Below are 18,953 nucleotides of genomic sequence, written 5' to 3'. Positions count from 1 at the left end.
CCTTGTAAACAGTCCCTTTCCAGCTTTCCTGTAGGCCCCTTCAGGTACTGGAAGGCTGCTCTAAGGTCTCCCTGGAGCCTTCTCTTCTCCAGGCTGAACAACCCCAACTCTCTCAGCCTGTCCTCATAGGAGAGGTGCTCCAGCCCTCTGACCATCTTCGTGGCCCTCCTCTGGACTCTCTCCAACAGCTCCATGCCTCTCTTGTACTGGGGCCCCCAGAGCTGGATGCAGTACTCCAGGTGGGGTCTCACGAGAGCAGAGTAGAGGGGCAGAATCCCCTCCCTCGACCTGCTGGTCACACTTCTTTTGATGCAGCCCAGGATACGGTTGGCTTTCTGGGCTCCAAGCGCGCATCGCTGGCTCTTGTTGAGCTTCTCATCAATCAACACCCCCAAGTCCTTCTCCTCAGGGCTGCTCTCAATCCATTCTCCGCTGCCTGGCCTGTAGTTGTGCCTTGGGATCGCCCCGACCCGTGTGCAGGACCTTGCCCTTGGCCTTGTGGAACTTCATGTGGTTCGCACGGGCCCACCTCTCCAGCCTGTCAAGGTCCCTCTGGATGGCCCAGAGCTCCTTGCTCAGCCATGCAGGCCTCCTGGCGTTTTTGCCTGACTTCCTCTTTGTTGGGACGCATCGCTCCTGAGCTTGGAGGAGGGGATCCTTGAATGCTAACCAGCTTTCTCGGGCCCCTCTTACTTCCAGGGCTTTGTCCCATGGTACGCTATGAAGCAGGTCCCTGAAGAGACCAAAGTCTGATCTCCTCAAGTGCAGGGTAGGGAGCTTGATCTGCGCCCTCCCCACTGCCCTGAGGATCTTGACCTCCACCCTTTCCTGGTCACTGCGGCCAAGGCTGCCCTTGAGCTTCACATCTAAGTCATCTAACAGTTTAGTAAAGAAAAAGGAATCAGCCAACTGTTTTCTCAAAATACCTTTGTCTGCTCCTGCATTAGGGGAATTTCTTGGCTCCTCAGAAATCCATTTCTGCTCCTACCTGTCTATAGAGGGCCTCATCTGCCCAGTCTTCCTGGTTGGGTGGCCTGTATCAGACCCCAGCTATAATGTCCCCTGTCCCAGCCCTCCCTTGAATGCTGACCCATAAGAGAGCACGAGCTCTCCACGGGGTCACAGCTGCTTTCGGGCATCCACCTTCTCCGGCATAGGGTCCTCCACGGGCTGCAGGTGGATGTCTGGTCCACCAACAACCTCCATGGGCTGTGGGGGGACAGCCTGCCTCACCGTGGTCCTCTCCATGGGCTGCAGGGGAATCTCTGCCCCAGCGCCCGGACCACCTCCTCCCCCTCCTTCCTCACTGACCTCGGTGCCTGCAGAGTTGCTCCTCTCACACATTCTCACTCCTCTCTCTGGCTGCCGTTGCCCCGCAGCCCTCTCCCCTCCTTAACAAAGTTCTCCCAGAGGTGCTACCACCGTCGCTGATGGGCTCGGCCTTGGCCAGCGGTGAGTCCGTCTCAGAGCCGGCTGCCATTTGCTGTAGTGGACATGGGGGCAGCTTCTAGCAGCTTCTCACAGAAGCCACCCCTCTAGCTCCCCGCTACCAAACCCTTGCCATGCAAAGCCAGGACAGAATGAATTCCTCCTGACCGTGCCTTCTTCTGTGCCTCACTGAGGCACAGCTACACAGCTAAGAAGAGCCCTGGTTTGGATAGCTGTGGTGGGTTGACCCTGGCTGAGGGCCAGGTGCCCACCAGAGCCGCTCTATCACTCCCCTCTTTCATTAGACAGGGGAGAAAAGGTACAATGAAAAAAAACTTACGGGTCGAGATAAGGACAGGGAGAGATCATTCTCTAATTATCATCATGAGCAAAACAGACCGAACTTAGAGAGGGAATTCATCTTATTTATTACTAAGCAAAACAGAGTAGAGGAATGAGAAATAAAACCAAATCTTAAAACACCTCCCCCCACCCCTCCCATCTTCCCGGGCTCAACTTCACTCCCGGCTTCAACCTCCGCCCCCCTCAGCGGCACAGGGGGACGGGGAGTGGGGGTTACGGTCAGTTCATCACGCGGTGTTTCTGTCGCTTCTTCATCCTCAGGGGGAGGACTCCTCTCATCATTCCCCTGCTCCAGCGTGGGGTCCCTCTCACGGGAGACAGTCCTTCACGGCCTTCTCCAACGTGAGTCTCCTCCACGGGGTGCAGACCTTCAGGAGCAAACTGCTCCAGCGTGGGTCCCCCACGGGGTCACAAGTCCTGTCAGCAAACCTGCCCTGGCGTGGGCTCCTCTCTCCACGGCTCCACAGGTCCTGCCAGGAGCTTGCTCCAGCGCGGGCTTCCCACGGGGTCACAGCCTCCTTCAGGTGTCTCCACCTGCTCCGGCGTGGGGTCCTCCACGGGCTGCAGGTGGAATCTCTACACCCCCTCATCCTCCCTCCATGGGCTGCAGGGGAACAGCCTGCTTCACCATGGTCTTCACCACGGGCTGCAGGGGGATCTTGCTCCGGTGCCTGGAGCACCTCCTCCCCCTCCTTCTTCACTGACCTTGGTGTCTGCAGATGTTCTTACATCTTCTCACTCCTCTCTCTGGCTGCAAAAGCGCTCTCTAACTGTTTTTCTCTTTCTTAAATATGTTATCACAGAGGCGCTGATTGGCTTGGCCTTGGCCAGCGGCGGGTCCATCTTGGAGCCGGCTGGCATTGGCTCTGTCAGACACAGGGGAAGCTTCTAGCAGCTTCTCACAGAAGCCACCCCTGTAGCCCCCCCCGCTGCCAAAACCTTGCCACACAAAACCAACACAATAGCTCTTGGCAGCGTTAACACTTTCTTACTCGGGCTGCTCCTGCCCACTGGCACTTCATTATTCATGGCCCTCGCCTGCTTTCCGGCATGTTCCTTCCCCTGTGTGCCCCAGTCAGCTGTAGGGCTTACGGACCTGTGGGAGCCCTTTCACATTGTTTCTCTCTTCACAGCTCTTCGGGCCATCTGCTGATACCTGAGTCACAACCAAATTGATCGGCTCCTCGAGAGACCTGAAAACTTCCAGTCTTTTCAATGTCTCCGTACTTCTCCCCCAGCTTGGGTGTAACCACCGCTGAGCCAGCCTCGTACCGTTTGTGCCCGTGGAGTCTCTGGCACCTGAAGTGTCATCTCCAAGTCATTGATGTCACTCAGGGTGGGAACCGTGACCCCATGTCCTGGGGATCACAGCCTGCCTGACCGCTTTCCAGGACTGAAGCTTCCTTTCCCCACCTAGATATTGTCTGTTCAGAGGCAGCCTCGGACGGGAACCAGAACAGAGGTGTTAATTAGGGACACAAGTGTACGCTGTTCTTTCTGCTTTAGCTGTGGCAGTGGACATCATGGAAGCAAGAAAAAGCAATGAACCCCAACAATGTCAGCCGTTAGCAGCTAGCAGTGTACTAACACAAAGCAGCAAGTTTCTCCATCCAAAGAAAGAGGTGCTGCAAGAAAAACACGGGCCAAAAGGGTTTTGGTGGAAAAACTAGTCAAAGGATAAGGTTTGTCTTTGTGGTATCAAAGATTTGTTTCTAAGACCACAGCTGCTACAGCAAGAAGTTGGGTATTCTTGTAGCCCTGCCAAATGGGTTTGTTCCGGTTTACGTTAAAGAAACACCAGAATGGGAGACCCTTTGAAATGGTCCGATTTTCCGTGCTTTACTCTGAAGCGATGGAGAGAGAGGAAGGTGTTCAAGCTGGACAGGCCACATAGCACCATCATGCTGATGTCACGAGCTGGAGGAGCAGTTGTAACATTTTATACTGGCTAGCAACTGCCTTCGTCGGTTCAACAAGCCTGGAGAAGGTAGCAGCTCCTTCGTTCAAGCGTCTTTCGCCGTCTGTTGGAGTTTTGTTTCCAAAAAGCAGCCGAGCTCAGGTCTGAAGGTCCAGGTTGGGAAAGAGAACTACTGCTTTCAGGACACGATTACGGTTTGCCTGAATGTTGAGAGCTGTAACGTTTTCAGGTATGTTCTGCCGGTACTAAGAGAGTGGAGGAGAAGCCCGAGAGCTGGAAATGGCCGCAGCTGGGAATGACCGCTCTTTCCATTTTTGTTCCCCCTACACACAGGTAAATGCTGTAGATTGTACAGTGGTTTGTATCCTTGATTTTCTTGACATATCCATCTTGAAAGGGAGGGTGGTTATGTAAAGTTAGACGTCGCTATGCCCCTCTGCGTGGGTCCTGGCCCCATCTGTAGGTCGAACAGCTGATTTTTCAGAAGCAGTGAGAAGAGCTCATGAACATCTAAACAATGGACAATTTCTCCCGTGAACTCGGCTCAGATACACTCAGAAGACGTCGGTTAATAATTGCCCACATAAAGATCTCCCATTGCTCTCTTACTGGCTCAACACAATATTGGTTGTGTTAATAAGTAGGCCACGTTTATAATTTCTGCTTATAGCGACTCCCTGAATTTCTGCAAAATCAGTTATTTAAAACAAAGTCCTTCAAAACGGGTTTGTCCTTCAAAGACATATTTCTCTTCCACCTGGTGCAAATCCAGGGGTGGGTGGAGGGCGCTTGCTTACTGCATGCATTCCAGCATCGGGGACTGAGGCGTTAATGCCACGAAGATGGGCTTTGGCTCCAGACCCCAGCATGTCTCGGGGGATGGCCCAGCTGTCCCGACGACAGTCCAAAAGTGGCGTGTTTTGGAGATGCTGCTCCGAGACCCAGCTGCTAATGTCTGGAACTGGGTGGAACTTCCCGCCACGTATTCAACTATTTTCAAGTGTGACTTTGATGTCCTTTAAAAAATGACACAGAAACTCATTAAGAAACCACTGGTACCCCGTGATACTGCACGCACTGCAGTACAGCAAGGAGACTGCTTTGCTCCTATTCTCATCTACCAACATCACAAAAGCTCCCTTGCCCTAGCTCAAGATAACTTTAGAGTTACCTGGAGCTTAAGATAACTTGACATGTTCTAAACTAGCAGCGCGTGGTCCCACAAAATCTTAGTCATGTGTTCACAGCAGTACGCTGTATATGAATCCATTTAGTCCAGTTTTGTTGCTGTATTTACAGTACCTGAAACCTGTTTTCTCCTGCAGCAGAAGTACAGCAACATCTCCTGTTTCTGGGAAACACAACCCTCAGGCTGTTTGAGGATCACTTGTGCCTTCCATCATAGCAAACCTTGTAGTATAAATGGACTTTTTTTGCCGCCGACTAACAGTGAGTAAAAATATTTTCTCAGCCGTGTGTCCAGTAGAGTAAGTAAATGCACAAAAACGTCCTTCCAGCGCTTACGTAGCATACGTGCAGGTCAAGAAATGTACCATGGCAAATCAATCAGGTATGATCCGCGATCCCGGCAAGTTGAAGGCAAAGAAAGGAATTGTATTGGCATTTGAAGAGGGTTGCCATATGACTTTTTTTAGCTGTCTTCTTCCGAATCTTTGTAACTATCGGTGACATGAAAGATGAAGTCACAAAAGGCAATTTAGGTTGCTAAGATCCATGGCATAAAAATGTTGCCTTCCTTGGGTATTTGCTAAATGAAATCTCTCCAGGAGTGAAAATGGTTAGTGGGCAGGTAAGCACTTAAGAGAAATGAAAAGCAGCGTGTGTGGTTGGAGGGAGGAGGTTGTTAGGGCCACCAGTAGCAGTATCTGTTGATAGAGCACAACATGTTACATGGGTGAGACACCCCTTGTATAGACAACATCAGATTAGAGTGCTGTGTGTGCAGATGTATTTCCAGTTTGTTGTTTGGAATAAATTAATAAATTAAATCAATAAATAAATTACTAATGAAATTAATAAATAAAGGCTCTACCAAGTTAAGCATTGTATCTTAATTTCTCTTGCATGAGATACAACAAATCTGGTCTGCAGGAGTGTTACTAAAGTGCCTTTAACATGATACGCATGCTGCTCGTGGGCAAGCAAGAGATGCACAAGCATCTAATTAAGCGTAAATTAATTTCATGAACTTCATATTCTTTCTCAAAATCTACACTTTTCACTTAGTAGAGAGAGTTGTGGTTCAGAAAATTGTGAGAGAAAAAAATTGTCGACAAGCTAAAAATCGGTACTCGTGTGCTTAGCATTGCTAAACTCTTCAAAATTGATGCCATGGCCTGCCTAGTATTCGGCATGTTTAAACAATTTTCACAGGTGGGGTTCTAAACTCATTGACTCATCTCAGCCCCTGTATTACTAATCACGTGTTGTCCCATGGTGTAAATATCTACCTGCTTTTTCAGACTTTCTGTACTTGGAAGATGCTCTTTTGTCGACCTCAGCAGAAGATTTTTCCGAAAAGGCATAATCCCTCTAGTTAATGACTCCTTCAGTATGGCAATGATGGCAATGATTTCAAGAAGATACCTGCTGGCCTGAACTTGGATTTGATCTTCCAGTTCCCTCCTAACAAACTGAATATAATGTTCTTTTCTGCAGCTGCCCCATTGCAACAAGGTGTCCAGGAAGGGATTCCACACCCAGCCCATGGTCAAGAGTCACTCAGACTCTTGAAGAATATTTTACTACCAACTCACCCCCCACTGGTTATAAACCTCAACGATGAAGACAATGATGAGGATGATGATGAAGAGGAGGAGAACAGTAAACAATTTTTTCTTTCTTTTACCAGGAGGTAGAAGGGGTTTTCCACTCTCGCAATGTACTTTGCAACTGATTTATTAGCATAGCCATCAAACCACCCTGTTTTGAGAAAAGAGATGTTGACGGGTTTTTGACATAATCTCCAAAATATTGGAACTGGTAGTCACTCTTCAAAATTACTCAAAATTTGGGGACGAAATGACAAATTCAGGAGGTACTTCTTTTCTGGGAAACAAACTTTTGAACAGGGGCTATACACACTCCTCACTGAAGGTGAAGTCACGGGTTGCTTTACAAAAGGTAGTTGTGTGACTTCTTCCCCTTAAATAATTTGTTCAGCTGATTTCCTAAACTCTGTAGGCGGTCTCATTTTACTACAGAAAGATATTTTTCAATCTAGCAAAGAGAATCCCCTCAAAATGAGTTTAACTGAATGCGTATGTGTATACATTTATTGATATATTAGATTTTATTTAGGTTTTGAAATGTAGTTAAACCCTTGACTGAGAGACTCATTGGGAAGGAATGAATTGTGCAGTCCCAGGGAGTGAAAGCGAGAGACCGACCTGCTGTCATGCGTGCACTCCGCAAATTCCTGTGCTAGTTCTCAGGCCGCCCCAAGCTGCTTTTCACTTTCCCCCTGCCCTTCAGGGCTGCCTGTTAGCACTTCCTAACTCGGTTTCAGTCCAAGCAAGCCACCTTAATTTAAACAATATAAAAAGTAGGGCTTTGCTGATCTTAGCGGCCTTAACTGAGACAGACAAGGAGCACTCCTTTCACCAGCTCTGCTGGCAGACATTGCAGCAGAGTAACTTTGGTCAGAGCTTGTTGTATACATGTTGCAACTGCAATTCCACTGCAGCTGGAAACTCCTGCTATTAAGGAATCATTTTTCTGTCCAGAATCAGGGGTTGCAGTCAGAAAAAAACAAACCCTAACCAAAATGAAACTCACGTTGGTATTTGACCATTAAGAATTGTGGAAGGTCTTTGTACAGATACCGCGTAACCTTTTAAAAATACTTCTTACAGGTGTTCCTGACTGGGTGCCTAAGACTGCTGCAGACATTGAAGAGGAAAGAGCAATAAAGGAAATATGCTATAAATTGGGTAAGTAGGAAATTAGTCACTCTTTCCTAAACAGCAATATAGTCACTCTTTCCTAAACAGCAATACTGCCGATACAGTAAACGTTGGGGTTTTTTTTTCTCCTCTTGGGGTACGTTTAGGAGAGTATTACGGGATTCAGTACCCTCAGGAACACCAATCAACAAAAACTCTGTCTTCACCTCGGGAAAATGAGCTATTACCCTTGGAAGCTACCGAGCGAGACTTGCAGAAAGACAAGTGCTTTTCATCTTCTTGGACAACGATTACCACTTTTTAAATTACTGTCACAGGGAGAAACTACTACATCGCTTGCCCCTCCTCCCCTCTTCTTTAATTTAGTGACAATGAAGGATAGCGTATTACAAAGAACGTCAAAAGATTTCACTACTTTTTCCCCATATACATGGGTAGTGTCACACACGTGGCGACTACCTGTGTCCACTGGCGAGGGAAAAGGTAGAAATGAGCTTAATTATTAAGCCTATGTCTACTTTCCTGAGACACACAAGAGAGGTCTTCCCTACAATTTTTCTTCACGATCAAGATTTCTATTGTCTAATTTGAACCATCCTGAGGTTAGGAATGTAGTTTCAATTTCTCATTGCAGCGCTCTCAGGTGTCTTATAAAGGATGGTAACAAAAGATTTCTATTTTGTTTTGAATGTTGGGCTTGATCCAACAGAATTAAGGTCAAAGAAATACAAATTAATAAATATTTACCTCCCGTGGTATGTTTCTCCTTCATTCTTGACCAAGTGGCATGACTGAAAAAAATCCACATTAGGTTTTTTTACTGAATAAGTAATAATACAGCTCCGTGTTAGGAGAGAGTTATGTTCTTACTGTAAGACGACACCAGAGCAATCAGTAAATCAGTCATCAAAAATTGCTGGGCAGAAATATGACCTGCTACTTTTACTAAAAAAGAATATTATTGTTTATTTTGTGTAAACTTCAGGGATAAAATCTTGATAATGCTGTTTCCAGTAGAACAGATTTGAGTAGGATGATGTGCTCATCAAAAATGGGAATGGAAAACTTGTCTCCGTTTCGAATAATGCCGTCATGCGAAGTCATGCTTTTTTGACTGACCGCTTTTGCCAGCCTCAATTGTTCAACAGAGGTGGGCAAAATGATTTCCTTCTCATTTCTACCTTTCAGATGTTTCTTATTAAACTAGTTTTGATAAGCCATTTCTGGCAAGTATTGAGATATATTTAGACTATCAACAAGGAAATCAGCAACAAACAGACGAATACAGGTTTTAATATAGGTCTTTCTTTAGAATTAGATACATTCCGAGAAAAGGATCGAGATGTTTCCCCAAAACATTTCTTCCAGACAGTTCTCTGAGGTTTTTGGTACCACGATGACATGCATCTTGAAAATACCAGAAATTCAGTCAGATAGGATCATTGATGAATATCATTCATGAAAAGTGAGAAGCTAAGGACCGAGCAGGTAATTTGTAGCTGGTTCCTTAGCTCTGGAACCACAGTCGTCTTTAACCTGTGCATTATGGAACTTTCTTAGACACCATGAGAGTTATTCATCAGGTGCTCCAGTTACACTAGACGGAATCCAAATACTTAGGAAAAGAGAAAGAAGAATATAAAATGAGAGGTTCAAGGAACTAGCACTGAACTAATCACGAGCTCATAGAGGTGGGAGGAAGAGAATGGCAGCGCCATTCCCTGTGCTTACACACAAGCAGCTAAACCACTCTTTCTGGTGCCCTTCCAGGCGACGGTGATACAATTCCTACAACGTTTAAGAACGCCAAAGGAGGACGAGAGAGTTCAGGAATGACAGTACCAGCAAAGAGTATTCCCGGAACAGATCGTGGATCCTTTGAAAATGGAGGTAATTAATACACTTTAGCATCAGCTTCTCATTGCTGAACATCATGTGCTAAGTAAAAAAAACCTGAACGTGCACGCATTGAGCTTCACCATTTTAGATCTGAGTTATTCTTTCTTTGTTATGTTCTAGAGACTCTTTCTCACGCTGCATCATTAACTATAACAATCAAAAACACTCTTTACCATTCTGCTTGGTTTAACATTATTCTAGGGAAAAAAAAAATCTTCTAGGCTGATTCCAATTGAATTTTTCCTGCTTAATTTTGGAAAAGAATTGGTTCTGTGAAGTTATAAAACAGACATGTCCGCAGTAGAATACCCTTACCACTAGGTACATTGACATCGGAGGTAAAGCCAATGTGACAAGGTTGAAGCTTTGGCCGTTCACTGGTAGTTCTGCAATGCTCCTTGTCACCACATCAGCAACAGCAGTTCAGCTGTTACAACTATGTGTGGGCCCATGCTGTAAACTGTATCACTGATGTGCCTCAGGATTAAACTTATATAGAGTTATAAACTGAAGTTATTTTGCATGCCACGTCATTTCAGTTGTTCAGCTCGCAGGACAACACGTAGCTGAACTGATGATGCAGCTGAGACAGAGGAAAAGCGTGCCTCGTGCAACACGTGAGAAATAAGCACCGGTAGGCAGGAACATGCCAATTAAGGTTCCTGGTTTGTTGCTAACGGAGTTACCTTGTAGCGACACGCAGATCAGGGTTGTCACCCCATGCTGTGGAGCCCCTTTGCATTGGGTTCCCATGTAGATGTTACACTTTGACTTTGGAAAAGGATTTGTTCCCCTCTGTGACACACATGTAAATTGCATGCGGCTTTTGGTTCGCAGTTATTACAAATGCGTATGTGGATTAAAGCCAACGTTTGTACTTTTAAACTGTAACCCCAACATACGGTATTCATGAAGATTTTCACACTCATAATGAGAAGCATTCTAAGCCAGAAGCGGTCAAAGACATTGAATGAGTCCAACATCTTTGTGTTTATAGTCAATTTTTGAGTTTCCTGTCAAGATTTTGCAACCGTGAACTCTTCTAGAGGAAACATAACCACTTGCGCTTTCCTTTTGAGGAACGACACTTTTAACATGTACAGCCCAAGAAGACCTGTGTATGAAGTGGGAGATCAGGTTGAAAAAACAAAACAAAACAAAACAACAAAAAACAACCAAACAAATAAAAACCCAAAAGCAATTTTGGAGGAGAAGATTGTGCCCACTTTTGCAAAAAGTAAATATGCGTTATTTTAATCCCTCAGGAACCAACCACATGGAGTGGGTAAAGACCTATCCCGGTAAAGAAGCAAAGGAGAAGAAATGGATTTCCAAGGAAGAAAGAAAGTCCCATAACACAGGAAGAGGAAAAGGTATTTTGAGAAAACAGTTTGCTTACTCCTTTTTGTTTACTAAACTCACAGATGACTTGGCAGGACCTAGTTAATTTCTGGTCTTAGTCCCAGATAGGGACACTCCATATTTGGATTGGACTAGCCACAAAGAGCATTTTCTTTATCTAGTCCTTCCTGCCTCCAGTCTCCTGCAACATGTCCAATTTTGCAGGAATAGCCCAGCATGTTGGTCTGAGTTTGCTGCTTCTCTTTTAGGAATTCACACTCCAGACCCCAAAGCAAACAAAGGGGTCAAAGTAAGGACGAGGAAACTGCTTCTGCTGTTCCTCCTGTGAGAGAAACTGGAAGAGAGACTTATTTCAATTCTTCAGAACCTCGAAGATCGGCATATGTAGTCTACCGTACTGCCACCGTCACCCAAGAAGCAAAGTGCAATGGACCGACAGGTGGGTTCCTGCTTACACAGGATCCTTAAACGTTAAGAAAGTGATTTCTTCTTGCCCGTTTCAGTCACCTCTCTTAAGCTGGGCTGAATCTCCACCTAGACGTGCCTCCCCCTCTTAATTTCCAATCAAAGGAACCTCCTTCAGACACAGTAACCCCCACTTTCAGACAAATGAAGTTAAGCAAAATGAATCCCAGCATCACTGCTTCGTCTCAGGGGCGAACAGTTGTGGGGTTTTTCTTTTTTTTTTTTTTCTGTTAATGTTTGCTTTGATTAAATGTGGACAGATTGGCATAGAGATTACAGAGAGAACATTTTTAATGCGAAGAATACGTCTTATCGAATTCCCAGGTTGAAAAAGGATAGAGCGTTTAAAAAAAATGAAAAAACCAACACCCCCAAAAACAGGCGATTAGCATTTTTGCCGTAAAAACAACCATTAGCACTTTCGCTACCTTTCTTTTCAGCAGTACCTGAGCCGTATGCTGGGAAACGCTCCAAACAAAAGAATCAGCTTGAGGCAAATAGACGATTTTGGACCCAAACCGAAAACTATGGTAAGACTGACATGCTGTGTGCAAAAGCAAAAATTTAGGACTATTGTGGAATTAGTAATCTGAATTAATAGAATTAATCTCGAATTAACAGAAAACCAGAGTATTCATAATAATGATTTCTAGGGGAGGTTTACAGAAAACTAGTCAGCCATTGGGCAGCATACTCTGATGCAAAATCAACCATCTGGTACAAAAACATAACACTGCCTTGCATCTAGTGCTTTCCCAGGCAGGGATAAAAAAGGAGACTGGATTGTGGATTAGTCTAATCTAAAAGCAACTGATGCCTTTGGGCAGGTTTTCTACACAGGAACATTCACATTGTCCAAGTCAAGGATGTCCGTGGCACAATCCGCCTCCTTTGGAAGATCCTGTGAGCCTGATGGAAACGCTGCGAGATTAGTGATGATCTTTAGAGCTCTAGAGGGAAAATCTATATTTAATACTACCTTGTATTTCAGAGGTGGTGTCTGAGTCACCCAATGTATTCATTGATACTTCAGCTAATGTAATATTTAATTCGCGTACCAGGCCAAGAGAGTCTTTCCCTAACCTGCAGCTGAAATTAAGAAACAGTGCCTGTCTTTTTTCTACAGACAAATATACTTCAGGCTCTTACAATGCACCAACTTGGACGAAAAGAAATCCACACGCTAAAACATTCTCAATGTTTAAAAAAAAACCATTCAGGTAACTGAGATTAGAACCTCCATCTTGCATCTTGTGTTGGAAGTTTAATTCTTAACACGTTTTGAACAGAGCATAGACTTTCCCTCTAATAAGTGATGCACAATATGTTCTGTCTATCTATTTTGACAACAGAGCCAAGAAGACATGGAAGTGAATAGGAAAGGAGAGCGATACATAGACAGCAGAAAGAGATGAAGCGAGTTCTTCAACTTACAAGAGAAATCGAAATTGAAATGCGGAAATTATCAACTGGAAAATCCAAAGCTGACACAATTGCAAATTCCAAAAATAAGATGCAGGAAGTACACTACAATGTTTCAAAACTGATTGAAAACATAAAATATACGTTCTGTGTGGTCACAGATTCACTAAGTTTAATTTGTTATGAAAATTTGACTGTTGAAATGACTTTTACAAACTATGGCTCTACACGACAAAATTGATTGTAAAAGATGCCCATAGAGAGCAAAAAATCCCTAAGCAGAGTCTTCCTGTACTTTGTTTTACAGATGGTTAAATAAAATCTATTAGGTTTAATTAGCAGTTTCAGAGGACTTTTAATGTGAGCAAAACCAGTAATGTATTCTAGAAAGTATCTCTTTTGGTGTGAAAGTCAGATTCTTGGATGGGTTGATTCAGTGTTTGCCAGATGCCTGAGGGCTCATTCTCAGTTTCCTCTTGAGAATTTGTCATTGTAGTAGGGCAGCAGAACTGTGTCATGAACTAAATGAGCTTTACCACAACAACACTATCAGAATTAACTGAAAAATGCATTTACAGACATTTTAAATTAAAGTAGAAAAGATTGGGTAAATACTGAGAGGTAGACTGGTATGAAGGATACTGTAATATTGCTTTCTGAAGAAACAAACTGCATTCTAGATTTTTATATATATTTAGCTTGGTATCTTTGTCTGAGATGTTTTCTCATTTTTGCATTTACCTGAGCTTTGGTAATTCTTTGAACATCATCAGTGTTGGAGAAGAGCCATTCAGACTTCTTTCTGTGACACTGGGATCCAGTAATTATCTCACTGCCACCCGTAACTGTGAGTACAAAAGCGTGTTGCTTCCTTGGAGCCTTTTCTTCATTGTGACTGTTTAGAGCATGAGTATGAGGATGGATCAGACACCTTCCAGGGTGCCTTCTAGGTGAAATGATGCTATCATTCTATGAGAAATACAGTCATACATTTCTTTATCCTACTTTATCGAGAATATCTTGCATGAACCTTGGGTGGTTTTTATTCTATATATGAATTTAAATTTCAATAATTTAAAATTAAAAAATGCTGTAGTGATTATAAACATTTATGCAGTTGGGAATCACTTTCCTTAACTGAGAGAAAAATAGAAATACCTGGAGTATCTGGTTTAGCTGAAAGTTACAAAATGTACAAAACAGACAAGAACCATCTTTTTAAAATCAAGGAGTAAATGTTTTGAAAATGTTTTCCCCTCTTCTAATTAGACATTTGAATTTCAAATTGTAGGACATGATGCCTTATGGCGACATTTTACATGTTGTCTGCCTGAGGCAATTTTAAATTTTAATTCAGAAGGATATTGTGTCCAGTTATGTAAGACCTCCTGCCTGGCCTTGCCTTTATCTAACAGTGCAGTGAGAAGAAGTTCTCATGGGAACATCCTTTTTGTTTGACAGTAGAAATGTGGAATAGAGTTGGCTTCTTTAGGAAAACCTTGGAAGAGCTCCAATGACTAAAATGGGGTACCGTTTCCATGGACAGATCTGCAGGGTGCCCTGGGCCGTGGTCAGAAGCCCATTTGATGCTGCACAACTTGGGGTTCCCAGCATCTGAAGGGTCATATGATTATCTGTACTATCCTCCTTTTCTTTTTAGTGTGATCTCAAAAACCCACCATCTGAAGAGATGCTTTAGAGAATCTGAGCGCCTTTCTGAGAGATGCTTTATAGAATCTGAACACCTTTCTGACTGGGATCATAAAGAACTAGCATCTCCTGGTGCAATTTAACCCACCTCTCTGCCCTGAAAAGCCAGCCCAACAAGCCAAAGCCAAAGGAAAATAATTTTCTAGCATCTTAACATGCCAATATTCTCAGCAGAGGATTGGGCTAAGTGGCAGGCCCACCTCAAGGGAAAGACAAAGAAATGCAGGAGAAGGATGTGGCCACGAGGGCAGTACTTGACTGATCCTGGATTGTTGTGGAACCACAACCTCAGTACATGATCTCTTCCATTTTCACTGGAGCTTCCTGTAGAGAAATTACAAATACTGTTCTCTTAGTCATCACTCGCTCAACCCAGCAAGTCACAGATACTAAGAAATACCTCATAAATAAATGGCTCAACGAGGTATTAACAGTTCCTGTGAAGTGTTACCTACTCTTGACTGACATCAGAGGAACAGAAAGTGATCAGTGCTTTGTGAGATCAAATCCTTATTGAAGATTTCCCTTTCACAGCTTCAAAGGCACTAAGATCCACGAAAACAAAAATACGTGTGTGTTTTCCAGATCACAGGTGCATACCTTATTATACTACTTCATCCCCTTCTGCCTGGTTGTCTCTGTCATTAGGGCCCCAAAGAGGACCCAAAGTAAATTGAGGATATTCAACATTTCATGCAGTGGGGCCCTGAAGATTGCATGTCTGTGTTTTCACATACTCACTGCATGACAGATCCCCACACTGGTTTAAACTAACAATACTTGAAAATAAGTCCTGAGATAATGAGCCAAAGATCAGAGGTAGAGGCCTACTGAAGGAGACCTGAACTTGCCCTAGTATTATGTATGCATATACATAATCTGCTGCTGAATTGAAAGGCCCAGGAGAAAGATACGCTTTGTTGCTTTCACCTTATACATGTTAAAATATGCTAATGTTTTTCCAGACAGTCCTTCTAAAAGCACATCAGACATCTAGTATAGGTGATTCTTATTAGATAGTAAACAAATTAACAGAGGTACGACCTGCATTTTATTAAAAGTTTGCAAAGCTTCCAGCCTGAGATCTTGCATTCCTGAACAAACTTACATGGCTGAATTAAAACCACAAACTCCCAGCATCTTAGCAGCACTGTTTTTTAAAATAAGCTGTTTATTAATTAAGGTAGCAAAGTTCATCTCAAGTCAACACATGAATGAGAAAAAAAGGTTGTTGTAAAATAAAAACTGAACAAAACTTCCCTGGGAATTGTAGAAATTTCTGAAAAAAGAAGTATTTTGACAATTTCCTCCTAATAAAGAAATTTGTTGATAAAAGCTCCCTTGTATAGCAATACTTTATGTAAATATACGTATTTATTTTAAAAAAAAGGGGGTCTGTAAATTATTTACCTGTATCTTCAGTCACTAGGGGTCAGTGCAGTCACAGGAATGGGCTTGAACAACGCCCAGGAGTGAAAATTCATTAGAGTGTGCTTGATTCCAGCTCTCCAGAGCTAAAGCCTCTTTGCAGTGTTCTGCAACGGCTTTAAATTAAGAGAAAAGGGCCCAATAGGCTTGTTATGCTTCCTAATGGCCAAGTCAGGGGAGAGGTACAACCACCTATACTCAAAATCACTAAATAGCTATTTTTTGTCTCTTAAAACACAGTGATGAGGTAACCCCACTTCTCCCTCATCCTACATGCTTTCCAAAAGGCATTTCTATTACCTTCTGACCTGGCAGACTTCACTGCAGTTTCTTCTCAGGGAAACAGTCTTTGAAAAGAGGTGTTCCCACACGGAGAGTCTCCTTTAACCTTCCCAGTCTGGAAATATTTTAGATAATTTTAAATGCCTTTACTTTTCCCATTCTGATTTTTTTTTTTACAGGTGAAAACAATTATAGAAACATATACTACTGTGATATGTAATATGAGGCCCCTGAGAGTATGCTTAAAATACAAGGGAAGTCCTGCTGCTTCTTTCCTCTTTTTATTTCCTTAGAAATAGTCAAGCAGAACTAAATACTAAAATTTACAGGATCTTTTGAGAAGGTAAGGTGAACATCCAAGACTTTTGTTTTGGTTTAAGGACACATATGAAAAAGACACTTTTGGGGTTTTTTATGACAGTTTGCTTCTCCTGGACAAAAGCAATGTCTTCCAAGATTGGTATCCTTGTTGTTGCTGTTCATACATGATGAAGGCTTATTAGTGAATTTCCACTGTAAGGATCAAATGTGCTTCTTACATCTTCACAGCTCCTTCTGGCCCCCAGAAGAATTTGCAGAGCAGATTTCGAAGATTATACTGCCGTACAGGAGTATGCACCAAGCACAACAAACTCTGACTTGACCCATGGTAATTCTATTGACTTCAGCACAATTATTCATATTCTTAAATTCAAGTGTATTTTGACTGATCACAGCAGAGAACTCAGTGGCTTCCAAGGTTTTCATTGCAGTATGCATTGCAGCCTGCCAAATTGATATTGCTCTTGGAGATGAATGAGGATGTAAAATCCAGCAAGACTTTAACTTCCAAAGCAAAATTTGCAAACTGGGCAAATAGAGTAGCGACTTGTAGGAGAAGCAATAAATTACAGAAATGTGACAATCATTTGCAAGTTAGATAAAACATGCCTCATACCAGCTCTTTCAGTCGGTCAATGCCGATCAAAACCTTTGTTCTGTTGGCACAGGGAGTCCCTAGTGGTGAGAGGAAGAGAGACGTCTTGAATAGCTTGTGTTCATAAGTACCAGACCATTATCATTCAGAAATGAAATATTTGTTTTGGGGGGTTGTTCAGTTTATTCCTTTAACTTTACTTTGTCAGGTCTTTCTCATAGGCCAATGTACATGTTGGCAGGAATAGTGCCAATATAGCTTGGACGGATGGACTGCTCAAGTAGACACTGATATGACTTCTCATGTCACTGCCAGCTGTCAGGAGAAGTCTCAAGGTTGTTAACGAACTAAAACTGAATAGTTTGTAGCTGTATTTTTGTGGCCAGTATAGGAATTGAAAAATATGATAACCAAAATATTTTGCAAATTACTTAAAATTGGATCTTTGGTAGAGGGAGTTTTTCAATGTGTTGTGAAGCGACAATCATGTATTCCTTAGTGAAAATGCCACATCACATCAGCACTGAGATTCCTGGAACGCTAACAGTAAAATTTCCTTCAGGTAAGGCAGCTGCAATGTTTCAAGTCTGGAAACTGGCAGATGTTTAGCATTTCTTACCTTGAGGCCACAGATACCTGCTGTTTGATTTAAGGCATTAGAAAAACTATCAGCATGGCTTGAGCTGAAGCTTCTGCAGAATAAATAGCTGCAGCAGTTGAACTCTCCTGATTTCCTACTGTTTTATTTGCCCTAGAGTGCACCGCACTATTTTAAAGTGACACACCTCAGGGATTCACAGCAAACCCTCCTCCCCTTATTCCAGCATGACTGATCCAACATTTGGTTTGCTGTTTTAAAAGCCATTATTTTAAAATCCCTAGGATGGTACACACTAATGTTATTTAAAACCCAAGGAATAGCAGTGCATAAGATCTACTCTAATAGACTAGCAACCACTTTTTATTTGGGAATTTGATGGAAACAGGTTTTAGCTTACCAGATCATATCATTCATTTCTCAAGAATTTGATATATGACTCTCATCAGAGCTGCTCTAGAGGAAACCGATCTCTTAATTCCTATGTAAACTCCAGGCAAACAGTACAAAAGAGCTAATACCCTGAAAAGGTTTCCTGGTTTATATATATATATATACACACACACACACACACATATTTTTAAAATGTACGCTATTTTACTGTTGCTAAAAGTACTATTTTCCATGTTACACAGCTTGTTTCAGTGACGTCCTTGTACTGTAAATTCATAACCTGTACCTCCTTTTTCTTAGAATCTGCAAGTTGCAATGCCTGCAATTTGTAGTCCCTGCATGCATAGAATATCTTTGCTGACTGAAATTCTACAGCATAATAAACTGTGATTTCTTCAGGCAGATTACCAGTCTAGATATCCCAATAACCTGTTGCCAAAAGTGACCAAAAGAAGGTGCTTCAGAGAAACTGCAAGCATTTCCAAAGCAGGGAAATAATGAGCAGTAGATGCATTGGAAAGTTTCTTTGTTTAGTAGTGATCTTATGGCTTGAACTGAGCCATTTTAATTTTCTTTCTAAATATATTTTCCTCCTGCCTAGTATAATTAGAATGGTGAGTTCCACAGCTTCTTTTTTTTTGTGATGTTCTAAATGTATTTTTTTTAAATCAGGTTTCAACTTGTTTACTTTCCTTTCCATTAAATGATGTGCGCTTGTTCTATAAACAAGTAACTACACTGAAGACAGACAATTGGTATTTTTATTCTGTTAAAAATTCTGACATTTCAGAAAGGTTATAATTCAATATTTCATTTTGTACGAGTTGTGTCATGTCCTCCCCT

The 18,953-nt window shown here is 42.8% G+C and overlaps 2 protein-coding genes across 3 annotated transcripts in view; both read left to right on the top strand.

The window, feature by feature from the left end:
• CEP290 (centrosomal protein 290) overlaps positions 1-18,953 on the top strand; it is a 119,431-nt gene that overhangs the window by 70,615 nt on the left and 29,863 nt on the right. The window lies entirely within an intron of this gene.
• C1H12orf50 (chromosome 1 C12orf50 homolog) lies at positions 4,589-11,577 on the top strand. Its single transcript, XM_075742796.1, is given in 8 exon segments — positions 4,589-4,691; positions 5,009-5,158; positions 6,389-6,553; positions 7,585-7,662; positions 7,782-7,893; positions 9,404-9,525; positions 11,145-11,165; positions 11,168-11,577. Coding segments are annotated over 8 exon segments (948 nt in total). The 3' UTR covers positions 11,365-11,577.

The sequence above is a fragment of the Balearica regulorum genome, chromosome 1 (genome assembly GCF_011004875.1).
Source record: "Balearica regulorum gibbericeps isolate bBalReg1 chromosome 1, bBalReg1.pri, whole genome shotgun sequence".
Taxonomy (NCBI): Eukaryota; Metazoa; Chordata; class Aves; order Gruiformes; family Gruidae; genus Balearica; species Balearica regulorum.
The sequence above is the reverse complement of the archived record's forward strand: the minus strand, read 5'-3'. Positions and strand labels throughout refer to the sequence as shown.